This window comes from Microcebus murinus, chromosome 3 (assembly GCF_040939455.1).
Source record: "Microcebus murinus isolate Inina chromosome 3, M.murinus_Inina_mat1.0, whole genome shotgun sequence".
NCBI lineage: Eukaryota > Metazoa > Chordata > Mammalia > Primates > Cheirogaleidae > Microcebus > Microcebus murinus.
In genome coordinates, this window is record NC_134106.1 from 92,174,583 (window position 1) to 92,201,880 (window position 27,298).

At 43.2% G+C, this 27,298-nt stretch overlaps 1 protein-coding gene across 1 annotated transcript in view; it reads left to right on the forward strand.

The window, feature by feature from the left end:
• Positions 1 to 1,791: 1,791 nt before the first annotated feature.
• The window catches only part of BST1 (bone marrow stromal cell antigen 1), a 29,498-nt gene continuing 3,991 nt past the window's right edge, over positions 1,792 to 27,298 (forward strand). The window contains exons 1-8 of the mRNA XM_012737555.3: positions 1,792 to 2,033; positions 3,973 to 4,099; positions 5,943 to 6,078; positions 10,814 to 10,896; positions 14,023 to 14,099; positions 14,441 to 14,533; positions 20,264 to 20,350; positions 24,075 to 24,134. Coding sequence (XP_012593009.1) covers positions 1,840 to 2,033; positions 3,973 to 4,099; positions 5,943 to 6,078; positions 10,814 to 10,896; positions 14,023 to 14,099; positions 14,441 to 14,533; positions 20,264 to 20,350; positions 24,075 to 24,134 — 857 coding nt within the window. The 5' untranslated portion in view covers positions 1,792 to 1,839. The remainder of the gene's footprint in view (positions 2,034 to 3,972; positions 4,100 to 5,942; positions 6,079 to 10,813; positions 10,897 to 14,022; positions 14,100 to 14,440; positions 14,534 to 20,263; positions 20,351 to 24,074; positions 24,135 to 27,298) is intronic.

Genomic DNA, 27,298 nt, shown 5'->3' on the forward strand with positions numbered 1-27,298 from the left:
TGTCCATAATTAGGATACTTCAGAGGCTTCCTCTCAGCTGAATCTTAGCTGCAGCCAGTGACTCCTACAAAATGTATCTTAAGGCTCCAACCCCCCACCCCCATTGTGCTAAAACAAGATAGAAATGTAAGACTAATGCTTTCTCTCACTTCTGTAAAAGTGCCTGTTAATTAGATTTTTAGAGTGTGTTTTTTTTTGCCTTTAAAAGGGCCATTTTTCCGTTCTCATCACTACTTTTCTGTGCCTGCCTCTCTGCAGGACAGGAGTAGTCCTGGCCAGTAAATAAGGACTCACAATTTGGCCCAATTTTGTTTCTAAGGTGGTCTTTTCTTATACTTTCAGACTATAACATTGAGCAAGTGGACTCGCTGTGGCTGGGTTATAGTTTGATTTTATACATTTCGGGGAGACAGGGGTTATGGGTAAAGTCATAAATCAATACATGGGAGGCATACATTGGCTTGGCCCATAAAGGTGGGACATCTTGAAGCTGGAGCTTACAGGTTATAGGTGGGTTTAAAGATTCTTTGGCCTGTGATTGGTTAAAGACGTGAAGCTTTGTCTGAAGGCTTGAAATGTTTCAACATAAGGAGTCCTTATCAGACATAAGCCAAGGGACATACATTTGTTGTGTAAATTGAGGACCTGCAGATGTGTCTGGCATACGCTTAGGCCTGTAGATGGGTCACAAAGTACTTCTCCAAGAAGGGAGGGGGGCATGGTGAGGTATGTCTTCTCCTCCTGGCAGACAATTTAGTTTTAGGATATTCCTTTGGCCATGAGGGGGTCCATCTAGTCAGACGGTTGGGGGTGAGCCTTAAAATTTTATTTTAGTTCACAAATGATAACAAGAGAAAAGTCGGCACTTGTTCAATACAGACATAACTATCCATTTTTTCTCCCTGAATATTTTCCAGCTGTGGTTGGTTGAATTCATAGATATGGAACCCACAAATTCAGAGGGCCAACTATACTTAACTTCCCCGGGTTTACTCATTTGTAAAATGGGGATAATTATAAACCTAGCTAGGAGGGATATTGTCAAAAGTAAATGAACATTATGGTTGCAGAGTGCTTGGCACATAGTAACAACTCAGTAAAGATTAGTTTTTGTGGTTATTTTCTTTCTTTCTTTCTTTTTGAGACAAAGTCTCACTCTGTTGTCCAGGGTAGAGTGCCCTGGCATCAGCCTAGCTCAAGCAACCTCCAACTCCTGGGCTCAAGCGATCCTCCTGCCTCAGCCTCCAGAGTAGCTGGGGCTACAGACATGTGCTACCATGCCCGGTTAATTTATATATATATATATTTTTTAGTTGTCCAGCTAATTTCTTCTTCTTTTTTTTTTTTTTTTTTTTAGTAGAGACGAGGTCTCGATCTTGCTCAGGCTGGTTTTGAACTCCTGACTTTGAGTGATCGCCTCGGCCTCCCAGAGTGTTAGGATTATAGGCGTGAGCTACTGTGCCCAGCCTGTGGTTATTTTCTTAAAGCAAACAAAAACCCTTTTTCACTGTCCAGTGAGAAGGAGGGCATCTGCCAAAGTTGTCAGAGTTTGGAGCCACAAAAGTCTTTCTTCTGATAACTGAACTCTCCTCACCTTTTCTCCAACCTCGCTTCTTTGGACATCCCTCCCCCAGGACTCCAGCCTAGCACGGCCGGTAGGCCGCAGCAGGCCTGTCCCGGGTGAGGTTCCAGGAGCAGTCCTGTAACTGAAGAAAACGGGGGAACAGAAGGGGAAGTGTTAGGGCGAGAGGCGTGCCCAGCGTAGTTTGGGAGCCGCCTTAGTGGGAGGAGAGTAAGTGAGTTGAGGAGGCAAGAAGCTGGAGGAACTGAAGTCTCTGGATGGCGGTCCCCGAGCGCGTGCCATCGCGGCGGCAGCTGCCCCGGCGGCTCCTGCTGCTCCTGCTGCCGCTGGCGGCGGGCGTGGGGCGCGCGGGGGGCGCGCGGTGGAGCGGGGAGGGCACCAGCCCGCACTTGCAGAGCATCTTCCTGGGCCGCTGCGCCGAGTACAGCGCGCTGCTGAGACCCGAGCTGCGGTGAGCGCCAAGGGGAAGGGGCTGTGGGCAGGGGGACTCGGAGCCTCAAGGTAGGGGTAGGGGGGATTAGAGGGCTCTCGACGGAAGGGAGGTGTGTGGAGAGGGCAAGGGCTCTAAAGGGCGGGGACTGGGGTAGTGGGGGGACATGTGTGGAGGGTGGGGGACCTAGAGGTGTGGGGGCAGTGAGAGGGGAGGAAGTCTGCATGTGAGGGGTGTACTGTGGCGGGTCTAGAGGTGAGGGAGGGGTGTGCGCGCGTGGTGTGTGTGTGTGTGTGTGTGCCACGTCGGGGGAGCACGTCGGTCTAGAAGTAAAGGTTAGGTAGAGGTAGAGGTGAGTTAGGACGCTGGCAGTTGTCAGTCTCCCTGTGTTTATCTGGAATCCTTGGAATGTGGCCTCCAACTGGAATTCCTTAAGTCCAGGTCCTTCTGAAATTTAAATTTCAGATCCTCTAATCTAGAGGACTTTTTGAGTATTAGGTCTTTGTTGTCAGCACTGGGCTGTTTACTGATTTTTGCTCCTTCTTTGGACCAGAGTTTTTTTCTGTGTTCATAACGCCTTTCTCTTCTGCCAGTTGGTTTTATTGGGACATGTTTCAGACAACTAATAAAGAGTAGAGAATCCATGCAAGGAACACCTATTTACTCACCATCCAGCATGAGATATGAAAAGTTATAAATGCACTGGCAATGTTTTTTTTTAATTTATTTTGGCATATTATGGGGGTACAAATTTTAAGGTTTCAATAAATGCCCTTTCCCCCCTCCTCCCACAAGTCTGAGTTTCCAGCATGACCATCCCCCAGATGGTGCACATCTCACTCATTATGTATTTATATACCTGCCCCCCTACCCCCTCCCACCTGCCCAATACCCTATTACTATAGTACCTATGTGTCCACTTAGGTGCTGCTCAGTTAATGCCAGTTTGCTGGTGAGTATATGTGGTGCTAGTTTTTCAATTCTTGGGATACTTCACTTAGTAGTATGGGTTCCAGCTCTAACCAGGAAAATATAAGATGTGCTATATCACCATTGTTTCTTAGAGCTGATGGCAATATTTTTTGAAAGCTAGCATGGAACTCAAGAGTGAGGCTAAGGCTGGGCGTGGTGGCTCACTCACACCTGTAATCCTACCACTCTGGGAGCCCTAGTCGGGAGGATTGCTCAAGGTTAGGAGTTCAAAACCAGCCTGAACAAGAGTGAGACCCTGTCTCTACTAAAAATATAAATAAATTAGCTGGACGACTAAAAATATATAGAAAAAATTAGCCGGGCATGGTGGCACATGCCTGTAGTCCCAGCTACTTGGGAGGCTGAGGCAGAAGGATTGCTTGAGCCCAGGAGTTTGAGGTCGCTGTGAGCTAGGCTGATGCCACAGTACTCTAGCCCAGGCAACAGAGTGAGACTCTGTCTCAAAAAAAAAAAAAAAACAAAAAAAGTGAGGCTAGCACTAAATGGCATGTTTTCTGCCATACCAGGAGGTGGAAGCCCTTTGCAATCTTTGATTTCATAAGTCCTGCAAGTCAGCCTGGCCTCACCTGTTTCCTGAGCCTCATGATGGGTCTGCATGATGAGACTGACCCCACTCTCATGTCTAAATGAGGGGGCACCTGAAACCGGGAGGCTGCATGGTTTATTGGAATTGTCACCTTCTAGCTTGGCATCTTTTCTGCTTGTCTCTGTGAGCCTGGGGCAAGGCAATATTCCTTAGCTCTGAGAAATCTGTGCAGCACTTTCTGAGAGACACTTACAATGTCAGATTTCTAAATCCATCACCTGAGCCATGACAATTTGTTGTCTTTTTTGTATGCCTAGTTATGCAGAGTCAATATATGAAAAAGAAGCTTGTAAAGCCCTTAGGGAACTGGAAATATTGATATTAATACTTCACATTATGGATGTGTGTGTGTGTTTATTTCCAACTTGTACTTTTGCACAGGGACAAGAACTGCACAGCCATCTGGGAAGCCTTTAAAGTGGTGCTGGACAAAGATCCCTGTTCTGTGCTGCCCTCGGACTATGACCTTTTTATTAACCTCTCCAGGCATTCTATTCCCAGAGACAAGGTAACTCTACAAGGGACTTGGGTAAAGCAGCACTTTCTGTCTCTCTAAAGATAGATGGTGCATGGGCCAGGTGTAAAGTTAGCTGTCCCCAGCATCCTGTACCATCACTGAGACATCAAGCAGCAAACTCACAATGCACATGCTGAGCTCTCCGGTGAGAAGGCAGCTTTGTCTCCAGCAGTGACTCTAGGTCTCCTGCCTGGTTGTGGGCAGAAGAAAATCTCCCATGTCAGCAAGTCAGTGCAGAAATCACCACAAGGACATCAGGACATGGCCATACCTTTCACACTGGGCCTCTACATCTGGCCAGTTCTGGATAACCTCCATCCTAACTGGCCCAATGGCCTGAACCTTGGGTAATTCAGAAAACCCCCAATTTTAGTATCATCTCAGAAGACTAATCTTTTCTTTTAATGAGTCTTAAGATTATTTTTATTCAGTACCAGTTTCTTTAAGAAAACCACATGTTTATTAATATATTCTGTCTGAACTCTGAGGTCTAATAAAATGAAAATAAATGAGAAAATCTACCTAAAATGTTTGCTTAGAACAATACCTCAAGTTTAAAGACAGTTAGACATCATTTTTATTTCTCTGACATAATCATTCCTTTTTTTTTTTTTTTTTTTTTTTTTTGAGTCAGTGTCTCTCGCTTTGTTGTCCAGGCTAGAGTGAGTGTTGCCGTGGCGTCAGCCTAGCTCTCAGCAACCTCAAACTCCTGGGCTCAAGCAATCCTTCTGTCTCAGCCTCCCAAGTAGCTGAGACTACAGGCATGTGCCACCATGCCTGGCTAATTTTTTCTGTATATGTTAGTTAGCCAATTAATTTCTTTCTATTTCTAATAGAGACAGGGTCTCACTCTTGCTCAGGCTGGTTTTGAACTCCTGACCTTGAGCAATCCTCCCGCCTCGGCCTCCCAGAGTGCTAGGATTACAGGTGTGAGCCACCGCGCCCAGCCTGACATAATCATTGTTAACCTCATTTTTCCATTAGTGTTATTTGTAAAGGCAAGTTAATGGAACTATGAGGTTCAGAGATATAATAGACTAAAAATATGATTTTTAAGCATATGTTGTATTTTGAACCTTGCTGCCTGCATGTCAGCAAAGAGGAGAATCACAGTTTTTGCTCTCCTCTCTCATAGATTTGGTGCTAGTTGATCAATTCAGTAAATACTTCTGTGTGCCAGGAATTGTGCTAAGGATTCAGCATGCAACAGTGAAAAACAGCCCTCATCCTTGGGGACCTTTCAGTCTAGATATAGTCTGATTGGACTGCTGAGGATTAGATACACAAAGAGTGGGAGATTTGTATTATTGCCATATGAAAACACTATTTATAGTGGAAACTATAAAGTATAATGTAAAGGTAATGTGTTTTTGAGGCATTTTACACTTTAAGAAGTGCTTTTTGTGATTGCATGCTATCCTAACCACAGATGTAGAAGCAGAGGAAGGGCTCGTGCTTCACATTTTCCAGATGTAGAAACCGAGGCACTGGGAGATTACATGTCTTGGTCAAGATTACACATTTAGCATATGACAGAATCAGGATTCAAACCTATGTCCCTTGGTCATTTTTAATGCAGGGATCTTACCACATGTGTATGTATTTTGTATTACTGGGAAAATATTTCTTTATCATTTACATGATCCCTTTGGAATAAAGGAAGGATAACTGGTAGCACTCTTTGAACAGGTAAATAAAGACAAAGAAAAACAAAGTTCAGTTGTTATGAAGCAAGTCAGAGTTAAATGGAAAATGGGTTGCCTGATTTGTTTTGATGATATGGTGCCAGAAATAATCTGTTTTGTATTTTAATTTTTTGTTTGTTTTTCCTTAGTCCCTGTTCTGGGAAAATAACCACCTCCTTGTTACTAGCTATGCGGAGAACACCCGTCGCTTTATGCCCGTGTGCGATGTTCTGTATGGCAGGGTTGGAGATTTCTTGAGCTGGTGTCGACAGAAAAATGCCTCCGGTAAGACTCCTGCACAAATCACAAGATGTGTAAGAGCTCCTGGTTACTATACATTTGCCATTTGGGCCAAATGCTTTCATATGCATTTATCTCATTCTATCCTTCTCAATAATAATTAATGATAGCAATAATAGAGAGTACTTATCTTTTGCTAGGTACTGGTCTAGCACTTTACATGTATTAATTCATTTAATCCCCACAGTAGGTCCATGGAATCTTATCATCATTCCTATTTTGAGAAATGAGGAAACTGAGGCACAGCAAGTTTAAGAAACTTGCTCAGGGGTGCATAGCTAGTAAGCAGCAGAGTCAGACCATGACTCCAGAGCCCGTACTCCCAACTGTGCACAACTCTGCTTTACCATCCTTGTTTTCTTTCTTTTTTTTTTTTTTTTTTGAGACAGAGTCTCACTTTGTTGCTCAGGCTAGAGTGAGTGACGTGGCATCAGCCTAGCTCACAGCAACCTCAGACTCCTGGGCTTAAGCAATCTTACTGCCTCAGCCTCCGGAGCAGCTGGGACTACAGGCATGCACCACCATGCCTGGCTAATTTTTTGTATATATATATTTAGTTGGTCAATTAGTTTCTTTCTATTTTTAGTAGAGGCGGGGTCTCGCTCAGGCTGGTTTCGAACTCCTGACCTTGAGCGATCTACCTGTCTTGGCCTCCCAGAATGCTAAGATTACAGGTGTGAGCCACCGCACCCGGCCTACCATCCTTATTTTTCAGAAAGGGAAATGGAGGCTTTGGGAGGTTAAATGACTAGAAGTGGTAAGGCTGGGACTCAACCCCTGTTTTGACAGATTCTGAAGCCAGCAGATATTTTGACATTAAAATCACAAGGAAAGTTAGAGTCACAAGAGCTGGCCTGATGGTACTGAAAAGTCTCTTCATTCCTCCAACTACGGCCGGTGGGAGCTAGAGATACAGCAGCCCCTGCCTTCAGGGAGCATATAGCCTCGTGGGGGGCATTTGCTGGAGTGTACTCTGATGCAGGAAGGACTATGAGCTAAGGAGTGGCAGAGGGAGACACTACCCTCGGCCAGGGCATCAAGGAAGCTTGAGGAGGGAAGCTAGCAGGAGAGGAGGTCGGGCGGGGTGGTGGGGTGTTCCCATCGCCAGGACTGGAAATTCTCCCTCCCTGGCTATCAGAGTCACTTTAAGAGTTAACCTAATGTCAGTTCTGCTTAGTTCTCCCCCATTCATTTGTCCATCCAACTAAAATTCATGGAATGCCTGTTATGTGCCAGGCCTTTCTCTTCTAGGCACTAGGAACAGCAGAGAACAAAACAGGAAAATAAAAAAAATAAAAAATAACCCTGTCCTTAGATTATTGATGGGGGAGATAAGACAATAAACAGGCAAGTAAAATATATAGTCTGCCCTAAGGTTATCAGGGCTACACAGAAAAACAAAACAGGGAAAGAGGATAGAAAAGGCTAGGGGAAGGAGGGAGAGGAAAGTGTTGCAGTTTTACACAGATGCCCAGGGAAAACCTCACTGCGTAGCTGATATTTGAGCAAAGACCCGAAGGAGATGAGAAAGAGCATTTTCTGGCAGGGAGAACAGCAAGTGCAAAGGTCCTATTTGGCATATGTAAGGGTTAGCAAGGAGGGCAGGGAGTGAAGAGGAAAGTGGTGGGCTATGAGGCAAGAGGGATAAAAGGGGACCAGATGGCAGAGGACACTGTGAGGGCTCTGGCTTTCACTGTGAGATGAGATGCATTGCAGGGCACAGGTCAAAGGGGCATGACCATTCTTCCAATGGAGAGTGACCAGGCCGGGCGAGGTGGCTCACGCCTATAATCCTAGCACTCTGGGAGGCCGAGGTGGGAGGATCGCCAAGGTCAGGAGTTCGAGAATGACCAGGAAGCTTTAGTGTGGTTCTCCTGCAGAGGGTAGGAAGAATGGGGATGGGGTGATGGAAAAAGTATAAAGAAAGGGAGAGTTTTCCAGAAAACCACATTGCCTCTTTCCCCCCATTTCTATCCCATTTCTATCTATGCCCTCCTATAAAGGCTTTGTTAAAGGAGGAAGTGAAGTCCGTCGGTTTGGGTCAGCTAAGTAATGGTATGTTTATATCATGGAATCCTGTGGGGCCACCAGCAATGATAATGGAAGTTTGTATTTATTGACCTAAAAAGATGTTTAGGTCATATTTTTAGGTCATATGTTTAGGTCATATTTTTAAGTGAGAAATCAGGTTATATAATACTGTGATTGGTAGGATGCTATTTAAATTAAAAAAATTATACCTCAGTGAAAATATACACATAGAAAAAAGTCAAGAAGATGGCAAACCCAAACTGTTAACAGTAGTTCTTTTTAAAAAAATTTTAACTTTTATTTTACTTTTGATTGACATATAATAATTATACATATTTATGGGGTACATTGTGATGTTTTGATACATGTATACATTGTGTAATGATTAAATCAAGGTAATTAACACATCCATCACCTTAAACGTTTATCATTTCTTTGTAGTAAGTAATTCAAAATCCTCTCCTAGCTAGTTTAAATTACACAATGCATTATGGTTGACTATAGTCACCCTACTGTGCATTAGAACACCTGTCTAACTATACCATTGTACCTGTTGACCAACCTTTCCCCATTGCCCATCCCCCATCCCCAGCCTCTGATAAATTCTATTCTACTCTCAACTTTTTTTTTTTTTTTTGAGACAGAGTCTCACTCAGTTGCCCAGGCTAGAAGTGGCATCAGCCTAGCTCACAGCAACCTCAAACTCCTGGGCTCAAGCGATCCTTCTGCCTCAGCCTCTCGTGTAGCTGGGACTACAGGCATGCACCACCATGCCCGGCTAATTTTTTCTCTCTCTATATATATATATTAGTTGGCCAATTAATTTTTTTCTATTTATCGTAGAGACGGGGTCTCCCTCTTGCTCACGCTCATTTTGAACTCCTGACCTTGAGGGATCCACCCGCCTCGGCCTCCCAGAGTGCTAGGATTACAGGCATGAGCCACCACGCCCGGCCTACTCTCAACTTTTATGAGATTGGCTTTTTTAGATTCTACATATGGGTGAAATCATGTAATATTTGTCTTTCTATGCCTGGTTTATTTCACTTGACATAATGTCCTCTAGGTTCATCCATGTTGTCACAAATGACAGAATTTCATCCTTTTTTATGGCTGAATAGTATTCCATTGTGTATGTATACCACATTTTCTTTTATCTGTTCATCAGATGATGGACACAGCTTGATTCCATATCTTGGCTATTATGAATAGTGCCATTAATAGCAGTTTTTGCTGCAAATATGATGTCATAATTTTTTCATATCTCATATTTACTATTTTTTTGTAATTTAGATATATTATTTATGAGAATAAAATATTTTTAAAGAAAAGAATATTTCAAGTAAGTAAATGATAATCATACTCACCAGTTGTTCACAGTCTAAAACCAAGAAAGTATAAAATAGGCAAATACAGAAATTACTGTTTGGACAAATACCACCTTAAGCCCTGGCTGTTGGAAATGGTGGAAGAAACACTGGGAAACTGGAAACTTAAATTCCAGTCCTCTGTATCACAGACCAGCCATGGAACCTCTCATGGAGCCTCAAAGATCTCTGAAAATTTGGGACATTGGCCTGCAGAGATAATAGATAGCTTGAAATATTTTCCAACCTCAAGTGTATAATTCAAGGAAGTCACTACCACTCTATTAAGCAATGATTAAGTAATGGTCTTCTCTTTTTAAATAAACTTGGCCTCAGAGGACTACTCCTTGAAAACATCATAAACCATCAAATTTGCACTGACCCTGTAACACAGCATATCCCTGCAGGCAGTACACATTTTGCCCTGTTTGGGATACTCCCTGAAACACTTATCAGTTAGGAATTTCTCCTTTCTTTATAAATGGCAAGCACATCCCACGTTCCATAGATCTGCTGACTTATATCCTTAGAAAAGAATTTTTTTTGAGACAGGGTCTTGCTCTGTCACCGGAGCTAGAATGCAGTGGCGTCATCATATCTCACGGTAACCTCAAACTCCTGGACTCAAGCGATCCTCCTGTCTCAGCCTCCTGAATAGCTGGGACTACGGGCGCACACTGCCAAGGCAGTTAGTTTTTGTATATTTTGGTAGAGACAGGGTCTCACTCTTGCTTAGGCTGGTGTTGAACTTCTGACCTCAAGCGATCCTCCTGTCTCAGCCTCCCAGAGTGCTAGGATTACAGGTGTGAGCCACTCACTGTGCCTGGCCCAACATTTTTAAAATGTAATATATTTTAGCATTTTATGAATTTCAAAATGTTATAAAATTTCTATTTTCTGGCTAAGGATTATCACATCCTTGATCTTTTTTCTTGTATGTACCTCTAAGAGAAGGGCTAATAACTGAATTTTTGGAGGAGGCACTTCTCTCAATAAAGCAAAGTTTTTTTTTGTTTCCTGTTTGTTTTTACATCACTGCTCTAGAGCTCAGTGGTCAGCTAGGTGGACTCATTAGCCAACTGCTTAGTTCTCCCCCTTCCTACATTCATGCCAAGCAAAGTGACAAATATCTTTGTATCGTGGCCTAAGTGGTCACTCACCAGGCTCCTTGTGGATTGATTGGGCAGACTATGAATGTTAAACTTGTACACATTGTACAGAATGCAGGCTAAGTATATTTTGTGGAGCCGGCAAATATTCTGAATTAATCCTTTCCTGATAAAATCTTTGAAAGGAAATGTGTTTGTCTGCTTTCTCCTTAGGACTCGATTACCAATCTTGCCCTACATCAGAAGATTGTGAAAACAACCCTGTGGACTCCTTTTGGAAAAGGGCATCCATGCAGGTGATCTGGAGATGGGTGACTGAGTCTCTGAACATGTGTAGGGCCCTTGAACATGGAAGGGAGGAGGTTAGAGACTAGGACCCTGGGTCATTACTTACCCACACTTTCCACTTTTGTAACATCCGGATTCATGCTCTCTGCTCCATAAAGTTGTAAGGATTTAAGGAGATAAAATATTCAATGCAATGCCTGGCACAGAGAAAACATTCTATAAATGTTAGCTGCAGATGAGGATATTAAGTAGTCATTATTATTTCTATTATGTCATGGTTGTTATTAGTATTTCAAATCAATGTAATTTTGATTGATATATATAATACAATGGGGTAATTCATGCTTTATGGAAGACCCTGGAACCCCTGAGATCTATCTGTGGGAGCAAGAAATGTTCACAGACTGATATTAATGGGAGAACAGATAGATGATAGGAGACTGAGGATAAGTGGGAGACACAGAAATATCTCCTTAAGGTAGGTCTGTTCTTACAGTATATTGTCACCAGATTGATGATGGCTATCAGTAGCTACAAAATGCCAGTGACTACTGCTTATGTTTTCTGTCACCAGGCTTAGAATAAAAATTAGAAATAAAAGTGTTAGGTTCTTAGCGCTCAGTGCCTGGCAAAGTGCTGTCGACTATTGAATGTTAGCTGTATTGACTAGGCAGATGTCGGGGCACTTCCTCACCACTGCCAACCATGGGCTATCCATGTCTCTTTCGGTTGCATCATCTACTCTGGATCCCCAGGTGTCCATTGTTAGGGTGAGAGGGACTTTGGCCAAACCCTCCACCATGGCTGCAGTTTGGAGCAAAAGACATCCAGCTTATTACTGTGCTCTTCTGCCACCTGCAGTGGCAGCACCATTTGCTCTCACTGTCCCTAGGTTTCATCTTGAGTGCAGGCTCCAGTCAGTTGGCAGTGGCTGCCAGCACCTCTCACTGAGAATTGGGAGGCTACGGATGTGACATCACCTGACACAGGTGGGGGATTGAAACAGTAACTCAGGGGAGATGTCAACATTACATGTGATGGAAACCATATATTCTACCCAGTGGATCTGCCAGATTTTAAGCATGTGCTCCAAACCACCACCACCTTATAATTCCTCAATTCTATAATGGGAATGTCTATTATAATAGTGTCCACACCTTTTGAGCCCTTAGAATATACTGAGTAGTCAAAGCATGAGGAGATGTGGTATAGTATAGTGCTGTAGAGAGAGTTTGAACCTTAGCAGGTAAGTATTTGAGAAATCTTAATGGTCATCATTTTTTAAATGTTTTAATCTTTATAACAATCCTATGAGGTAGACTCTCTGAATACCCTTATTTTACAGATGGGTAAAGTGAGGTACAGTAAGGTCATGAAACTCTACTAGGGTTATGGACTTAATAAGTGTGGAGCCACAATTCCGAGACAGGCAGCCTGGCTCCAGAGCCCAAACTCTCAGCCACTTCATTATACAGCCTCATTGTATCTGCATGCATTTTTTAAATTAATTTTTTCTTATTGTCAATGTAATAGCTGCTCATGACTGATAGCTGCTCAAGAATGATTACAGAAAATGCAAATGAGAAAATTAATCATCCTTATTCCTACCACCTAAGGGCAATCCCTTTAGCATAATGATCATCAGGCCTTGGCATTTAAGGATTTAATATGACTGTTGACACTATTTGGAAGCAATCTGAGGCAAGGATGGTATAGAGTGTTGTTGTTTTGGTGCAGACGATATTGGGTGTTACTTTGCTAGAGAGCAAACCCAGCTGTGTACATCTCAGTGCCACATGATTCACCTCTACCCCGTCTTCATTCTAGTGTAAATACTTTATGAGTGAAACGATATGATCCAGTGGTATTCTGAGCTGGAAATTTGGGAATGGCTCTGGATATATCTCTCCCATGGGAATTCTTAGACCTCTGCCCATTTAGTTGTTTTTTTTTTTTCTTTTTTTTTTTGAGTCAGAGTCTCACTCTGTTGCTCTGCTAGAGTGCCATGGCTTCAGCCTAGCTCACAGCAACCTCAAACTCCTGGGCTTAAGCAATCCTACTGCCTCAGCCTCCTGAGTAGCTGGGACTACAGACATGCACCACTATGCCCGGCTAATTTTTTCTATACATTTTTAGTTGGCCAATTAATTTCATTCTATTTTTCTTAGAGACAGGGTCTCGCTCTTGCTCAGGCTGGTTTCGAACTCCTAACCTTGAGCAATCCGTCCATCTTGGCCTCCCAGAGTGTGGGATAACAGGCTTGAGCCACCGTACCTGGCCTGCCCATTTAGTTTTAACATAGTAGAGCTCATGCTCTGCTCACCTAATCTCACATTTTGCTTTGAATATAAACACTTCTTTTGCTACTGCAAATGCTTTGTAGACTTTTACAAATGACTGGTTAATATTTCAGACATATAAGTACCATGGATTAATTACCATTTCCTTGCTGTTTATTTTATATTGGTTAAAATATTTCTATATTACAAGGAATGCTCACTGCCCACCTTTGTGCACAGTGCTGGTAGTAGTTCTTAATGCTGTTTGCCAAATATTTCTGGCTTGTCTTCTGAGCTCACAGTTTGCACTTTCTTCCTTCTTGAAGTTATTTACATGTGGCTTACACTGGCCAATGAGATGTGTTAGTGACATGTGTGACTTCTGGGTGGAACTGCTTTGTGATTTGTCACTTTTCCTTGTTTTGCTTCTCTGACAATCAGCAACTTCGCAGATGTGTCCCACAGTAAGAGTATGTGGAACAAAACCACAATAGGCTTGTGATAAACATGTAGCATGAAAGCTAAATAAATCTTTGTTGTTTAAACCACTGCAATTTTGAGGCTGTTTGTTATGGCAGCATAGCCTAGTTTATTCCAGCTGATAGGGTACTGTGTATTTCATATCATTTTCTTAGAGTGGATTTCCAGACATGGAATTACTGAATCTGTGCGTTTTCAACATTTTAAGGCAATTTTCTTTCCAAAATAAGCCAGCTTGTATTCCTACCAGCTATATGAAATACCAAATTTATCACATCCTTGCCAATATTGAGAACTGTCAATTTTTTAAAATGCTTATTTCATTGTAGAATAATGATGCCTTCATTTGCTAAAAATTCTTGGTTCTTCTCACAGTATTCAACAGATAGTTCTGGGGTGATCTATGTCATGCTGAATGGTTCAGAGCCCGAAGGAGCCTATCCCATCAATGGGTAAGAACACTAGCACCAACAATCACAGCAGAGAATAACAAAATGTTTATGTAGTTGTTTTGAATGGAGGATAAGGAGAATTGCCCTAATCCCCAATGTAATGTTTGCTTTTATAAATCCAGGTAAAGCAAAACAGTAGAATGATTTGGTGACCAGAACCACATCTGTAGAGTTAAACCATTAATAGCTGATAAATACATGAATAAAATAAGTAACCTAAAAATAAAACCTAAAATCCCCTAAAAAACTTTAAAAAATAACGTGTGCATCAACTAACGACTAAAATGGAAAAAGTATCATATTGCTTTAGAACTTTCAGAAATGTTCTGCTTGTTTCTCAGCTTTTTTGCAGATTATGAAGTTCCATACTTTCAGAAGGATAAAATCACACGAATTGAGATCTGGGTTATGCATGACATCGGGAGACCCAATGTGTAAGTTACCATATTGATGGTGGTCATTGTGCAAATTTGCTTTTCTTGAATATGATATGGTCAAGCCATATTTTATATGACTTGATTTTATATTTTCAGTTCTGGAGAAATGACAGTCTTCTTCGTTTATAATGTGGTTGGTAAAAAAGGACAAAGGCTTGACTCTCTGGGTATACCACTAGCTATTTCTGGGAGAGAAAACCTTCTTTATCCAGGATACTTCTCTTAGCCAGAGAAAATGGTGTTCCTTTCTGAGTGGCTTGAGCAACTTTGAATAGGTGAGTTCCTTATGTATTTGTGAGGGTCAGAGCCAGTTTCTCTTTTTGGTCATTTGAAGCCCAACAGTCATTACCAAGGGTTCTCAGAATGTGGGACTCTGTAATGAAGATATTATTCTCAGAGAACAGCCAGCTTTACTTTACAACTGGGTCTTTTTTTTTTTTTTTTGAGACAGAGTCTCACTCTGTTGCCCAGGCTAGAAGTGGCATCAGCCTAGCTCACAGCACTCAAACTCCTGGGCTCAAGCGATCCTCCTGCCTCAGCCTCTAGGGTAGCTGGGACTACAGGCATGTGCCACTGTGCCCGGCTAATTTTTTTCTATTTTTAGTTGTTTGGCTAATTTCTTTCTATTTATAATAGAGACGGGGTCTCGCTCTTGCTCAGGCTGGTCTTGAACTCCTGAGCTCAAGCAATCCTCCCACCTCGGCCTCCCAGAGTGCTAGGATTACAGGCCACCGTGCCTAGCCTACAACTGGGTCTTTATCAGGGGTTCCCGACAGCCCCAATATAACTGGTCCCTGGACATTGTGCATTACAAGAGATGTGAGAGACAAAAATACAGACACAAAAAGTAAGGTGAAAACTTGTGGGGAGGTCAGGGGACCACCAGCATTCCGGTGAGCCAGGTGGTACTGACTGAAGTCTAGCACCCGTTTTTTATTCTCTTTTTCACATTATAGAGTACAAAGATTTCATGTGAAAAGCTGGTGGGTTATCAATAAAGCATATAACCTAAAAGGGAACAAAAGAGACCACGTACTTCTTTCTACTTTATCTAGTTCCTCATTATACTGAGACATGAACTCAGGAGAGAGATAGGAGTGCCGTGGCATCAGCCTAGCTCACAGCAACCTCAAACTCATGGGTTTAAGTGATCCTCCTGCCTCAGCCTTCCGAGTAGCTGGGACTACAGGCATGCACCACCATGCCCGGCTAATTTTTTCTATTTATTTTTAGTTGGCCAATTAATTTCTTTCTATCTATTTTTAGTAGAGACAGGGTCTCACTCTTGCTCAGTCTGGTTTCGAACTCCTGACCTTGAGTGATCCATCTGCCTTGGCCTCCCAGAGTGCTAGGGTTACCGGCGTGAGCTACCACACCCGGCCTGGGCTGACATCCTTTCATCATTCTCTCTACCTTCGATTACAAGCCTGGGTCTGTTTTCAGACATCCAGGCTGTAGCTCTCAGGCTTCAAGGTGGGGTCTGTTTGCAGATTGGTGGAATGTCCCCCTCAAGGTCGAGCAGCTTTTGCTCAGTGAACGGACATGTCCACAGGTTGCTCTTTGGCAAAGTCCCGTCCTACTCCTGGGGTTCTCATGTCTCAACCCTGACCCTCAACAGGTCTTATTTACTAATCAAGGAAACTTTTATGGTCCATATTTTCTGGACAACCACTTGAGTTTATATACATGCAAACTGAACTCATCCTCTTCAGCAATGAAGGGCACTGCTGGCACAAATTCCAGATAAAAAAGTAAAACCAGCCGGGCGCGGTGGCTCAAGCTTGTAATCCTAGCACTCTGGGAGGCCGAGGCGGGCGGATTGCTCAAGGTCAGGAGTTCGAAACCAGCCTGAGCAAGAGCAAGACCCCGTCTCTACTATAAATAGAAAGAAATTAATTGGCGAACTAATATATATATATAAAATTAGCCGGGCGTGGTGGCACATGCCTGTAGTCCCAGCTACTCGGGAGGCTGAGGCAGAAGGATTGCTTGAGCCCAGGAATTTGAGGTTGCTGTGAGCTAGGCTGACGCCACGGCACTCACTCTAGCCTGTGCAACAAAGCGAGACTCTGTCTCAAAAAAAAAAAAAAAAGTAAAACCCATTTGGTTCAGACACAAGCCAGCAAAGCCACAGCCTAATTAAAGCTGGGCAGCCATCATGGATCTTCAGAGCAGGGGTCCTCAAACTTTTTAAACAGGGGACCAGTTCACTGTTGTAAACCAGCAGATCAAGGGGACTTGGACAACAGAATCCAATCAGCCAAATTAGTTATTTTTATTTGCACAGGGGCTGTCACCACTCCATGCAAGGAGGGAGAAGCAGCCCTGAAAAAGGCCTTTGCGTTTTTTTTTTATACCCTGGGGGCTGGCAGCTATGCAAGCAAGGAATCACAGAAAATCACAGAAGCAGAACTTTGCAATTAGCCCTTAGTTAAGTGAACAATGGAAAGGTACGCTAAGGGACAAGGGACTTTTCTGGAACAGGACCTCTCTATTCTTTTTGAGAACAGGCCTCCTCAATTCCCTTCTCCCTCCTCTGGGAACTTCCTTTGGGAACTTTCTTAGACGGTCAAGACCTTTTACTAATAGTTAGAGCAAGACTGACTCCATTTTAGATCTACAGGAGCCATCTTTAGTCTATCTACTTCATCACCGTCCCTCAGACCGTTGGAGGGCCGGACTATAGTTTAAAAAAAACCACTATGAACAAATTCCAATGCACACTGCACATATCTTATTTTGAAGTAAAAAAACAAATGGGCAAAAACACCCGCATGTTGCCCGCGGGCCATAGTTTGAGGACGCCTGCTTCAGAGGCAAGCTGGGGCCTTGTTCTTCAGATGCTACATGGAGGAATGTATTGCCAGTCCCAAGGAGTGATTTGCCATTAAAAGTGTGTTCTAGGAAAACCTCAGCAAATCCCCTGTTTCTGGCCCTTAGGACCCTGTAAGACTCACCATATAATGGGTGATATTTTTTCCTATTCACTGGGCAGTAGATTGCAATAAATTTACAAACTACTTAATTACATAAGTTATACCAAGATATGCATTTCCCTTCCCAGAAGATGAATTATACTTATTATTGCATGAAAAAGTGTATTGTTTTTCTTATTTTTGTGAGAAGTTGCTCTTTGTCTAGAACTATGTTTGCTTTATACTTATTATTGCATGAAGAACGTGTATTGTTTTTCTTATTTTTGTGAGAAGTTGCTCTTTGTCTAGAACTATGTTTGCTTATTGGTTTAATGTCTCTATCAGAGAAGGTTTGTCCTTTGAAGCTACCGTAACGAGATAAGGAAAGACCATTCATTGTTGTCATAACCCATCATTTTTGCTGCAGGAGAAATTACAAAAGGGGCTAGAACACCTGGTTGTACTCAGTACACTTGGTTGTTTGAGCCGCAGGGTAGAGTTGTGAGTTGTTGGCTAGGGAAATGGGGACCTTGGCTCAGATTTTAGAGAAAACACCTGAGGACGATAGTTAATAAAATTTTATTGTGTTAGGGATTATTGTTAAATAAGTAGATTTTAGCTGCTCTTGTCACAAAAAAGTAAGTATGAGAGATGATAGATATGTTAATCTGCTTTCTCTATAGTAACCTTTTTACTATCCATATGTATCCAATGACATGTTGTAAACCTCAAACATACACAATAAAGCTTAATAGAAAAAAGTGAAACAAAACTCATAAGCAGAGAGCTAAACACAATGTGGCTAATGCCTAATTGTGTTTAGCATGGCTTTGGCTGTCTTTATTCAAAGCAACAGTAAAACAACCCATTGACTTGCCTCTGTGTCCAAGTGTCCTGGAGCCTAAATGTCATTGCTTACTAAAAAAGTTCTAAGTAGTGAGCCTGACCCAGAGAAGGGCACTGTCCCATATTTTGGCAAGGTTCTAAGAAATGATGTCACTCAACACTTCGCCCTCTTCATTCCTGTAATGCCTGGAATTCCACTTCTGTGAAAATTTCCTTCCACCTTCCATCGCTCATTTCTTTCCTGTACAATCCCTCTCTAGGGAGGCTGTCTACCTTCCCATTCCACATAAACTCAGGCAGGGTCCTGCCCGCCATAAGAACACCATGGCCTTCTAACCATAGTTGGCAGTGTTCTATCTACCTCTGTTTGACTATATAAATTCTCCCTGCTCAATTGTGACCATCAGTTAAGTAGGGAAGAATCACTGTTGGTGAGAGTATGAGAAATGGACCAAGGTGTACTTTGGCAGTGCATATGAAGAGCCTTAAAATTGATTCAAAACTTTGGTGCCATGAAACCTACTTTCAGGAATTTATGCTAAGGAAAACAAATAATTAAGAATGGCGGCCAGGGCCAGGTGAGGTGGCTCACGCCTGTAATCCTAGAGGTCGAAGTGGGTGGATCACTCAAGGTCAGGAGTTTGAAACCAGCCTGAGCAAGAGCGAGACTCCATCTCTACTAAAAATAGAAATTAATTGGCCAACTAAAAACATATAGAAAAAATCAGCCGGGCATGGTGGCGCATGCCTGTAGTCCCAGCTACTCAGGAGGCTGAGGCAGAAGGATTGCTTGAGCCCAGGATGCTGTGAGATAGGCTGATGCCACAGCACTCTAGCCTGGGCAACAGAGTGAGACTCTGTCTCAAAAAAAACAAAAAACAAAAAAAACCAAGAATGTGTATGGAAATGAAATTTTAACAAGGTTTGTTGTAGTATAAATGGCATTGAAATATAGGAATCAACCTAGGCCTTCAACAAGAGAGGACTGGTTCTATATGTTATGGTCTGTTTACCTAAGGGAGACCATGCAGGAATTAAAAATAATGGTAGAAAAGTATACATACACACACACACACACACACACACACACACACACACACATAGGCTAAAGCAGAATACAAACCACACTGGATAGCAGAGTCCCATTGCTATATTTAAAAAGACCTGTAGCCTAGCACTCTGGGAGGTCGAGGCGGGTGGATTGCTCGAGGTCAGGAGTTTGAAACTAGCCTGAGGTACAGCGAGACCCGTTTCTACTATAAATAGAAATAAATTAATTGGCCAACTAATATATATGGAAAAAATTAGCCGGGCACAGTGGCACATGCCTGTAGTCCCAGCTACTCTGGAGGCTGAGGCAGGAGGATTGCTTCAGTCCAGGAGTTTGAGGTTGCTGTAAGCTAGGCTGACGCCACGGCACTCCCTTTAGCCTGGGCAACAAAGCGAGACTATGTCTCAAAAAATAAATAAATAAATAAACAATAAATACAAAGACCTGTGGGAATAAATCACCACTATATACCAAAATGTTAGTAGTATCTGTATCTAGGGATGTGAGATTTGGGGTAATTTTTTTCTTTTATTTGCATTTTCTGACATTTTTAAGTCAGTATGTTTTCGTGGTTACTTCAACTTTAGTAAATGCACTGTAGGTTGAACAGTTGTTAATGAGTATTGTGCCAGGCCCCTAGGGCACGTGGCAGACTCATGTTACTGTGTGGGTTCAGGAATGGGGGGGGAGGCGCAGGTGGTGCAGATGCCACTCGCATGCGCCAGCTCTGGCCCCGCCCATGGGCGTGGCCACCCGGCCTTGGTCCTCAGCATCCGGGTCCTCATGCATTGCGGGAAGCAGCGGGGAGCACGTGGTCAAAAGAAAGTTTAGTTAACCCAGAAACAGCAGCTTCCTCCTCTTCCTCATCTTCTTCTCGTTTTAGTTCTTAAATACATGTTTTTTTATACATTTTAGGGAATCCTGTGGAGAAGGCAGCGTGAAAATCCTGGAAGCGAGGCTGAAGGAAATGGGGTTCCAGTACAGCTGTGTTGATGATTACCGGTAGGCGGACTGCGTGGTCAGTGCGCATGCTCAGAGGCGGAGGGTGGTTTTGGGTGGGGTGGGCTTCGGAAAGAGCTTTGCTGGGAGTCAGCTCCGAAGGCCACGGGGTGGTGTCTTCTGGGTTGCCTTTGCACGTGGTGGCTGGGAGCACCTTCTGGCCTGGGTTCTGCCTGGGTCCCACCCGCTTCTGTCCAGAGTCCATCTTAATGGCAGTTAAAGGACGTACGGAGGAGCGCTTTCTCATTTGCCCATGTCCAGTTTTCCTCTCACTTTGCTTACGGTGTGGTGAGTAGCCAGAGAACAGGGATTGTGGCTCCTACGGCTGAGGACCCTGTGGGATCCTTGTCCATGATAGGTGCCATGGTGGGAGTTAGTTTGAGATGTTTACAGACACTTACATTTTGACTGTAGACCAATAGGAAAATATAATAGCTACCATTTGTTCAGTGTATTATGGGCCAGACACTTTATATGCTTATAATCAGATATTATTTGAGGGTCTTCCTGCTTGGAAATGTAAGAAACTTGGCTCAAATCCTCAGGCAGTTGTAAGTAAGCCCCCTCTTTACTCAGAATTCCTGTCTCTGGCCTCTCTCTGCCTCAGCCCAAGTGTGTGGGCCTCCTGGTTCTACAGGGGGCCAGAGTCCAAATTGCAAAAATTTAGTGACTTTCTTGAACATTTCTGCATGTGGCAGGGTGGAATTTAGATTAGTGGTCGCCCTGTCTGACACCCACGTTCATCCTACTGCTCTAGTACCCTCTGCCTTTCCAAAAGCTTTGCAGGCTGGATGAGCAAAGCCCACTAGAGGTGTGAACCACTCTCTCCCATTCATTTCATGCCTCAAGAGAGAGATCATCTCAAAGCTGCTCCGTTATCTTTACCATTTTTCTCATATATTACTGCTAATGCTCTCAGGAAACTCAAAAGTTGGGTGTTGTTTATCTCCCCCCACCCTTTTTTTTGAGACACAGTCTCGCTTTGTTGCCCAGGCTAGAGTGAGTGCCATGGCGTCAGCCTAGCTTACAGCAACCTCAAACTCCTGGGCTCAAGCAATCCTCCTGCCTCAGCCTCCCGAGTGGCTGGGACTACAGGCATGCGCCACCATGCCCGCCTAATTTTTTCTATGTATATTAGTTAGCCAATTAATTTCTTTCTATTTATAGAAATGGGGTCTCGCTCTTGCTCAGGCTGGTTTCGAACTCCTGACCTCGAGCAATCCACCCGCCTCGGGCTCCCAGAGTGCTAATATTACAGGCATGAGCCACCGTGCCTGGCCTATCTCCCCCTTTTAAAGACAAACCAAAGCCCATAGCCTATCTACAGAAGGATGTGCAAACCATGAGTATACAGTTGGATGAATGTTCACAAGTTCAAGGTGTACATGCAGCCAGCACTGAGATCAAGAGACAGGAGACGGCTGGTCGTGGTGGCTCATGCCTGTAATCCTAGCACTCTAGGAGGCCGAGGCTGGAGGATCGCTCAAGATCAGGAGTTTGGGAACAGCCTGAGCAAGAGTGGGGACTCCGTCTCTACTACAAATAGAAAGAAATTATCTGGACAACTAAAATATATATATAAAATTAGCCAGGCATGGTGGCGCGTGCCTGTAGTCCCAGCTACTTGGGAGGCTGAGGCAGGAGGATCACTTGAGCCCAGTACTTTAAGGTTGCTGTGAGCTAGGCTGACACCACGGCACTCTAGCACAGGCAACAGAGTGACACTCTGTCTCAAATAAATAAATAAATAATATAAAATAAATAATAATAAAAGAGGACATAACCAGCACCACAGTCTGCCCTTGGCCTCCCTTTTGGTCACCACCCTCCATCCCCATAGTAACTTTCCAGATTTATAATGTCACTGATGAATTGTCTGTCTTTAAGCTTTTTATAAATATTCTCTCTTTATAAATGAATAAATTCCCTTTTTATAGATGAATCAGAGAGATTAAATAAATTGCCCAAAGTCAACACTCAGGGACGGAGCTGAGTTTTCTTTTTTTTCTTTTTTTTCAGGTGAGAGCTAAGCAGATATGGAGCTGAGTTTTCAACCACCTTTGTATGGCCTTCAAGCATGCTCTTTCTCCTACTGCCATGCTCCTCCTTCCTTACTCAAAGCACCAGATTTTAGTAAATTTATAAAAGACAATTCTTACTTTCAAACAACTCATTAGCCAGGTGTGGTGGTCCTCACCTGTAGTCCCAGCTACTTGGGAGGCTGAGGCAGGAGAATCACTCGAGCCCAGGAATTTGAGGCTGCAGTGAGCCATGATCGCACCAGTGAATAGCCACTGCACTCCAGTCTGGGCAACACAGCGAGATCTCAACTTAAAAAAAATAAACCACACACAAAACAAAATCAACAGCTCAATGATGGAGAAAATTGTAGCTAAACACTCCACATTCACAACCACGTTGCTTTGGTACAGGGACTGTCTGAGAAGGCAGTTTGCTTTGAAGTCACAAGGCTCAGTTGTGGTAGCCAGGCCAGAGCCCTAGGTCTCCTCTCCCCTCACAGCATCCTGGTCTCAGGATGCTTCCCTCCTTTCCAGCAGTGTCCCCAGTTCAGCTGGCCTCAGAGCTCTTCTCTCCCAAGTTTGACTCAGTAAAGAAGTGTAGGCACACCCATTTCTTTACTACCCACAGGCTCTTTCTGTGTTAAGGTGGGGTTTTGGTATTGCTTCTGGGGAACAGAGAAGGTATAAGGAAAGGTATAACATGGGAAAGTGACAAAGGCTGACAAATCCAACTCCAACCCAGATGTAAGAGAGAGCCTCCTGCCCTTCACAGTTCAGGTGACATTGTCTGCTGTCACCATGTCAGTTGGAAGTTCTTGCTGATATTCTTGCCCATTTTGGGGGGGTGTCTTATCTTTTCATAGCCTCCCTTACCTCCTGGTTGGTTTCTGTTAGACCATGTTGAATCAAATTCAGTAAAACTCAATGCCTTTTTGGGATATAAAACAACAACAGCAAACTCTCATAAAATGTGAATGCATTGAGTAGACTTTACTTTTCAGTAGGTGAGTCCAAGGAGAGATCCCATAGCATGCTATAGAGCGAACAATTCTGTTTTTCTGAAGTCCCCTCCAATCATCCTGGCATAGAGATCCCATCTTGGCCTGCCTTGTACCTACTACCTTGTGTGCCACTGTTATCTGGCTCCTGTCTTCATTGCTTCCTTCCCTCCCCTCAGCCCTGGAATGTCACATCTCCTCCCTCTGCTGTGCAGAGCAATTTAGCTTCTTCCCTGAAGCCTGAGCACTGGCCATTACCCATGTGCTTCAAGTCCAACCTTCTGCCCAAAGTACTTATCAAGAGTTTTTTCCAAAGTTGTGCATGCATACAGAAGTGATTACAAGCTTGGGCTCTGGGGTCAGCCTGCAGGGTTCAAGTTCAGCTCTTCAACTTGCTGCTATGAGAACTTGGGCAACTTACTCTGGTCAGCTTTCTCAACTATAAATTTGAGATGATAAAAGTACCTGTTCCATTTGGTTGTTGTGAGGATTAAATGACGTGGTCTATATAAAATGTATGATCAAATGTCTTGGGACACAGTGCTCGATACAAAAATATGCTGGCTAATATTTTTAAAAGCAATAGTGTGTGTGTTCTTCAAGATCAGAGACTTTGTATCTCCAGGATTTTGCAGGCACATCACAAATGTTTGATGAATGAAAGTTATTTAAATAATCCCTCCCTTAAATGTTACTTTCTTTCTATAGACCAGTGAAGCTGTTACAGTGTGTGGACCACAGCACTCATCCTGATTGTGCCTTAAATTCGTAAGTAAAAGTCTTAATCCAAATCTCCTTTCTTTCCCAAGACAGTCCATGGTATTATAGTACACTAATGAATTGCAATATGATTTGACATGCATCCCCTCAAAGGCCCCACTTCAGGGTAGGGTTTATATTTCTGCACTGCTGGTTACTATGCTGGTGCAGATTTGGCAGGCACCTGCTGGGATGAGTCAAATTCTCACTGTGTGCCATGGAGGAGTGGGGCAGAGGAAGACCTTTATAACATTTATTTCTTAATCTTAACTTAAATTTTTATTAAAATGTTTAAAAAGAATATACATATGCATGGGACAGCATTCAAAATTATAATGGTAGAGAAAGTGACTCTTTCTTACTCTATTCCTAAGTCAATGCCCCTACCCAGAGGTGACCACTCTTTCCAGTTTCTTATGATCCTTCTAGAGTACTGTGTGCCTGTAACAACACACACACACACACACACACACACACACACACAGAGGCATATTTCTGTCATCCTATTCATATAAGTGATGAGATACATGGGATTCTGGACCTTGCTTTTTTCACTTAACAATATGTCTGGGAGCTGTTTCCATGTTTGTAGATAAAGCTGCCTCCTTTTTTCTTTCTTTCTTTCTTTCTTTCTTTCTTTCTTTCTTTCTTTCTTTCTTTCTTTCTTTCTTTCTTTCTTCTTTCTTTCTTTCTTCTTTTTTGAGACAGAGTGTCTGTCACTGGGGTTAGAGTGCCTTGGTGTCAGCCTTGCTTACAGCAACCTCAAACTCCTGGGCTCAAGCAATCCTTCTGCCTCAGCCTCCGGAGAACTGGGACTACAGGCACGTACCACCATGCCCGGCTAATTTTTTCTATATATTTTCAGTTGGCCAATTAATTTTTTTCTTTCTGAGTGCTAGGATTACAGGCGTGAGCCACTGCGCTTGGCCACCTCATTCTTTTTAACAGCTCTAATGTAATCTACTTTGTGCAAGTATCATGATTTGTTTAACCCCATTGCCCACAGGTGGACGTTTAGATTGTTTCCAATATTTAACTGTAGCAACAATGACCAAGAGGATTTCTTTTCTCTCAACTCCCATTTCCTCCACGTAATTTCTTTTGACATTTTGGTCCATCTCCTCCCAGAAGCTTTCAGTGCATGAAGATATACACACGTTACCAGACACAGCTGTGTGTTCATTTGTTTTTGGCTTGGCCTAATTTTCACTTATGTTTGTCTTTGGCTTTGCACAAAAAGCAATCGTGCTACACATAGTGTCGAGTTGTGGGTTTCCTTCACTTAACAGTGTAACAGTGCCACTCTCCTAAGTCTGTTCATTCCTTCTGTCCCAGTGTGTGAGTGGCTGCAGAGCATTCTGCAGGATGGCCACAGCACGGTTTATGTAATCCTTTCCCACTCAGAGGCTGGCTTAGTTGTAGGCTACTGTGGTATTTGTTTTGTTATTATAAATAATGCTGAAATACAATCCTTGATTATATACCTTGAACTTTTTTTTTTTTTTTTTTTTTTGAGACAGAGTCTTGCTTTTGTTGCCCAGGCTACAGTGAGTGCCTTGACGTCAGCCTAGCTCACAGCAACCTCAAACTCCTGTGCTCAGGTGATCCTACTGCCTCAGCCTCCCGAGTAGCTGGGACTACAGGCATGCAGTAGGCATGCCCGGCTAATTTTTTCTATATATATTAGTTGGCCAATTAATTTCTTTCTATTTATAGTAGAGACAGGATCTCGCTCTTGCCCAGGCTGGTTTTGAATTCCTGACCTCGAGCAATCCTCCTGCCTCGGCTCCCAAAGTGCTAGGATTACAGGCATGAGCCACCGTGTCAGGCCTACCTTGAACTCTTGTGCAAGTATTTATGTAAGATAAGTTACCAGAAATGGAGTTGCTAGGTCATAGAATGTGTGTATTTTAAATTTTGATATGTTTTGAAGAGGCTGCACCAGTGCACACTTCCACCAACGGTATATGGTGGGGTGCCCCTTTCTCCAGTCCTTCACCAACACTAAGTATCGTTTATATTCATATCTGTATCTGTACCTGTCCCTATATCTGTAATTTTAGCTAGTCTTATCAGTAAAGCATGATGCTTTATTGTTGTTTTGATTTGTGTTGTAAGATTTCTGATCCTATCACCTGAAATGACTTCTCTTTCCTTTCCTATTTGCTGAAATCATACTTATCCTTGAGGACCCAATGCCAGATGTGCCTTCCTCTGTAAGGCTTTCACATTTCTTCAGGTGGCTTGAGGAACTCCCTTCTCTTTTCTTCCAAGGACTTTGTACACAATTTGATTACAGCGCTTTCCTCTTCCTAGCCATGTTATAGCTCATTCTGCAGCATCTGTCTGCCTCGCTCAATCTGGAGATTGCATCAACTTCCTCTTTATATTTCTCTTAGTATCTCTCATAACAGATGCACACAGTAGGTGCTCCATAAATGCAGGACATCAACTGTATGCCAGGCATTATGCTGTTGGCACTACACAGAATATTTTGTTCATCCTTTTAACTAGTCCATTTGAGAGAGAGAGGAGAGAGAAATAACGTGTGCTGGCTTGTTGGCTCCTCTTCCCCAGATAGCTCTACTTCCCTTCTCCATTTAGTAATAGAACACTTGAATTTTAGCCAAGTTCATGGCCACCAACAATAGTGAATGCACTGTCTGGCCTCCCTTCCCGCTGTGGCCAAGTGATACGTGCAACTTCTGGCCTAATCACTTGAAAGGAAGAGAGATGCATCCCCTCCCCCTTTCCTACCCAGAAGACATGGAGGTGAGCCATCTCCAACTGGGCATAGCAGAGCAACACAATAGAAGGAGGTCGGGTTCTCCATACCAAGGAGTCATTCTGTAAGCCTTGGACAGTTACAGAGAGAGAAATAAATATCTATCTTTTCTAAGCCACTATGGTTTGGGGACATTTTGACAGGAGCCAAACCTGTCTCTGAACTAGTGTGAGTAGATTCTATTATCTTCCTTTCAGTGGCAAAGAAACTCTGGCTCAGAGAAATTAATCAAGGACTCAACCAAGACCATCTAGGTAGTGTAGGCAGAACCAGAACCTTAAGGAGCTTGTGAGGTTATCAGAATTCACTTCAGCAGGTGTTATGCTCTTTTTGCTGGAAATCGAGACAACAGACCCCATTATCTCTAGCATGTGTACTAGGAGCCAGC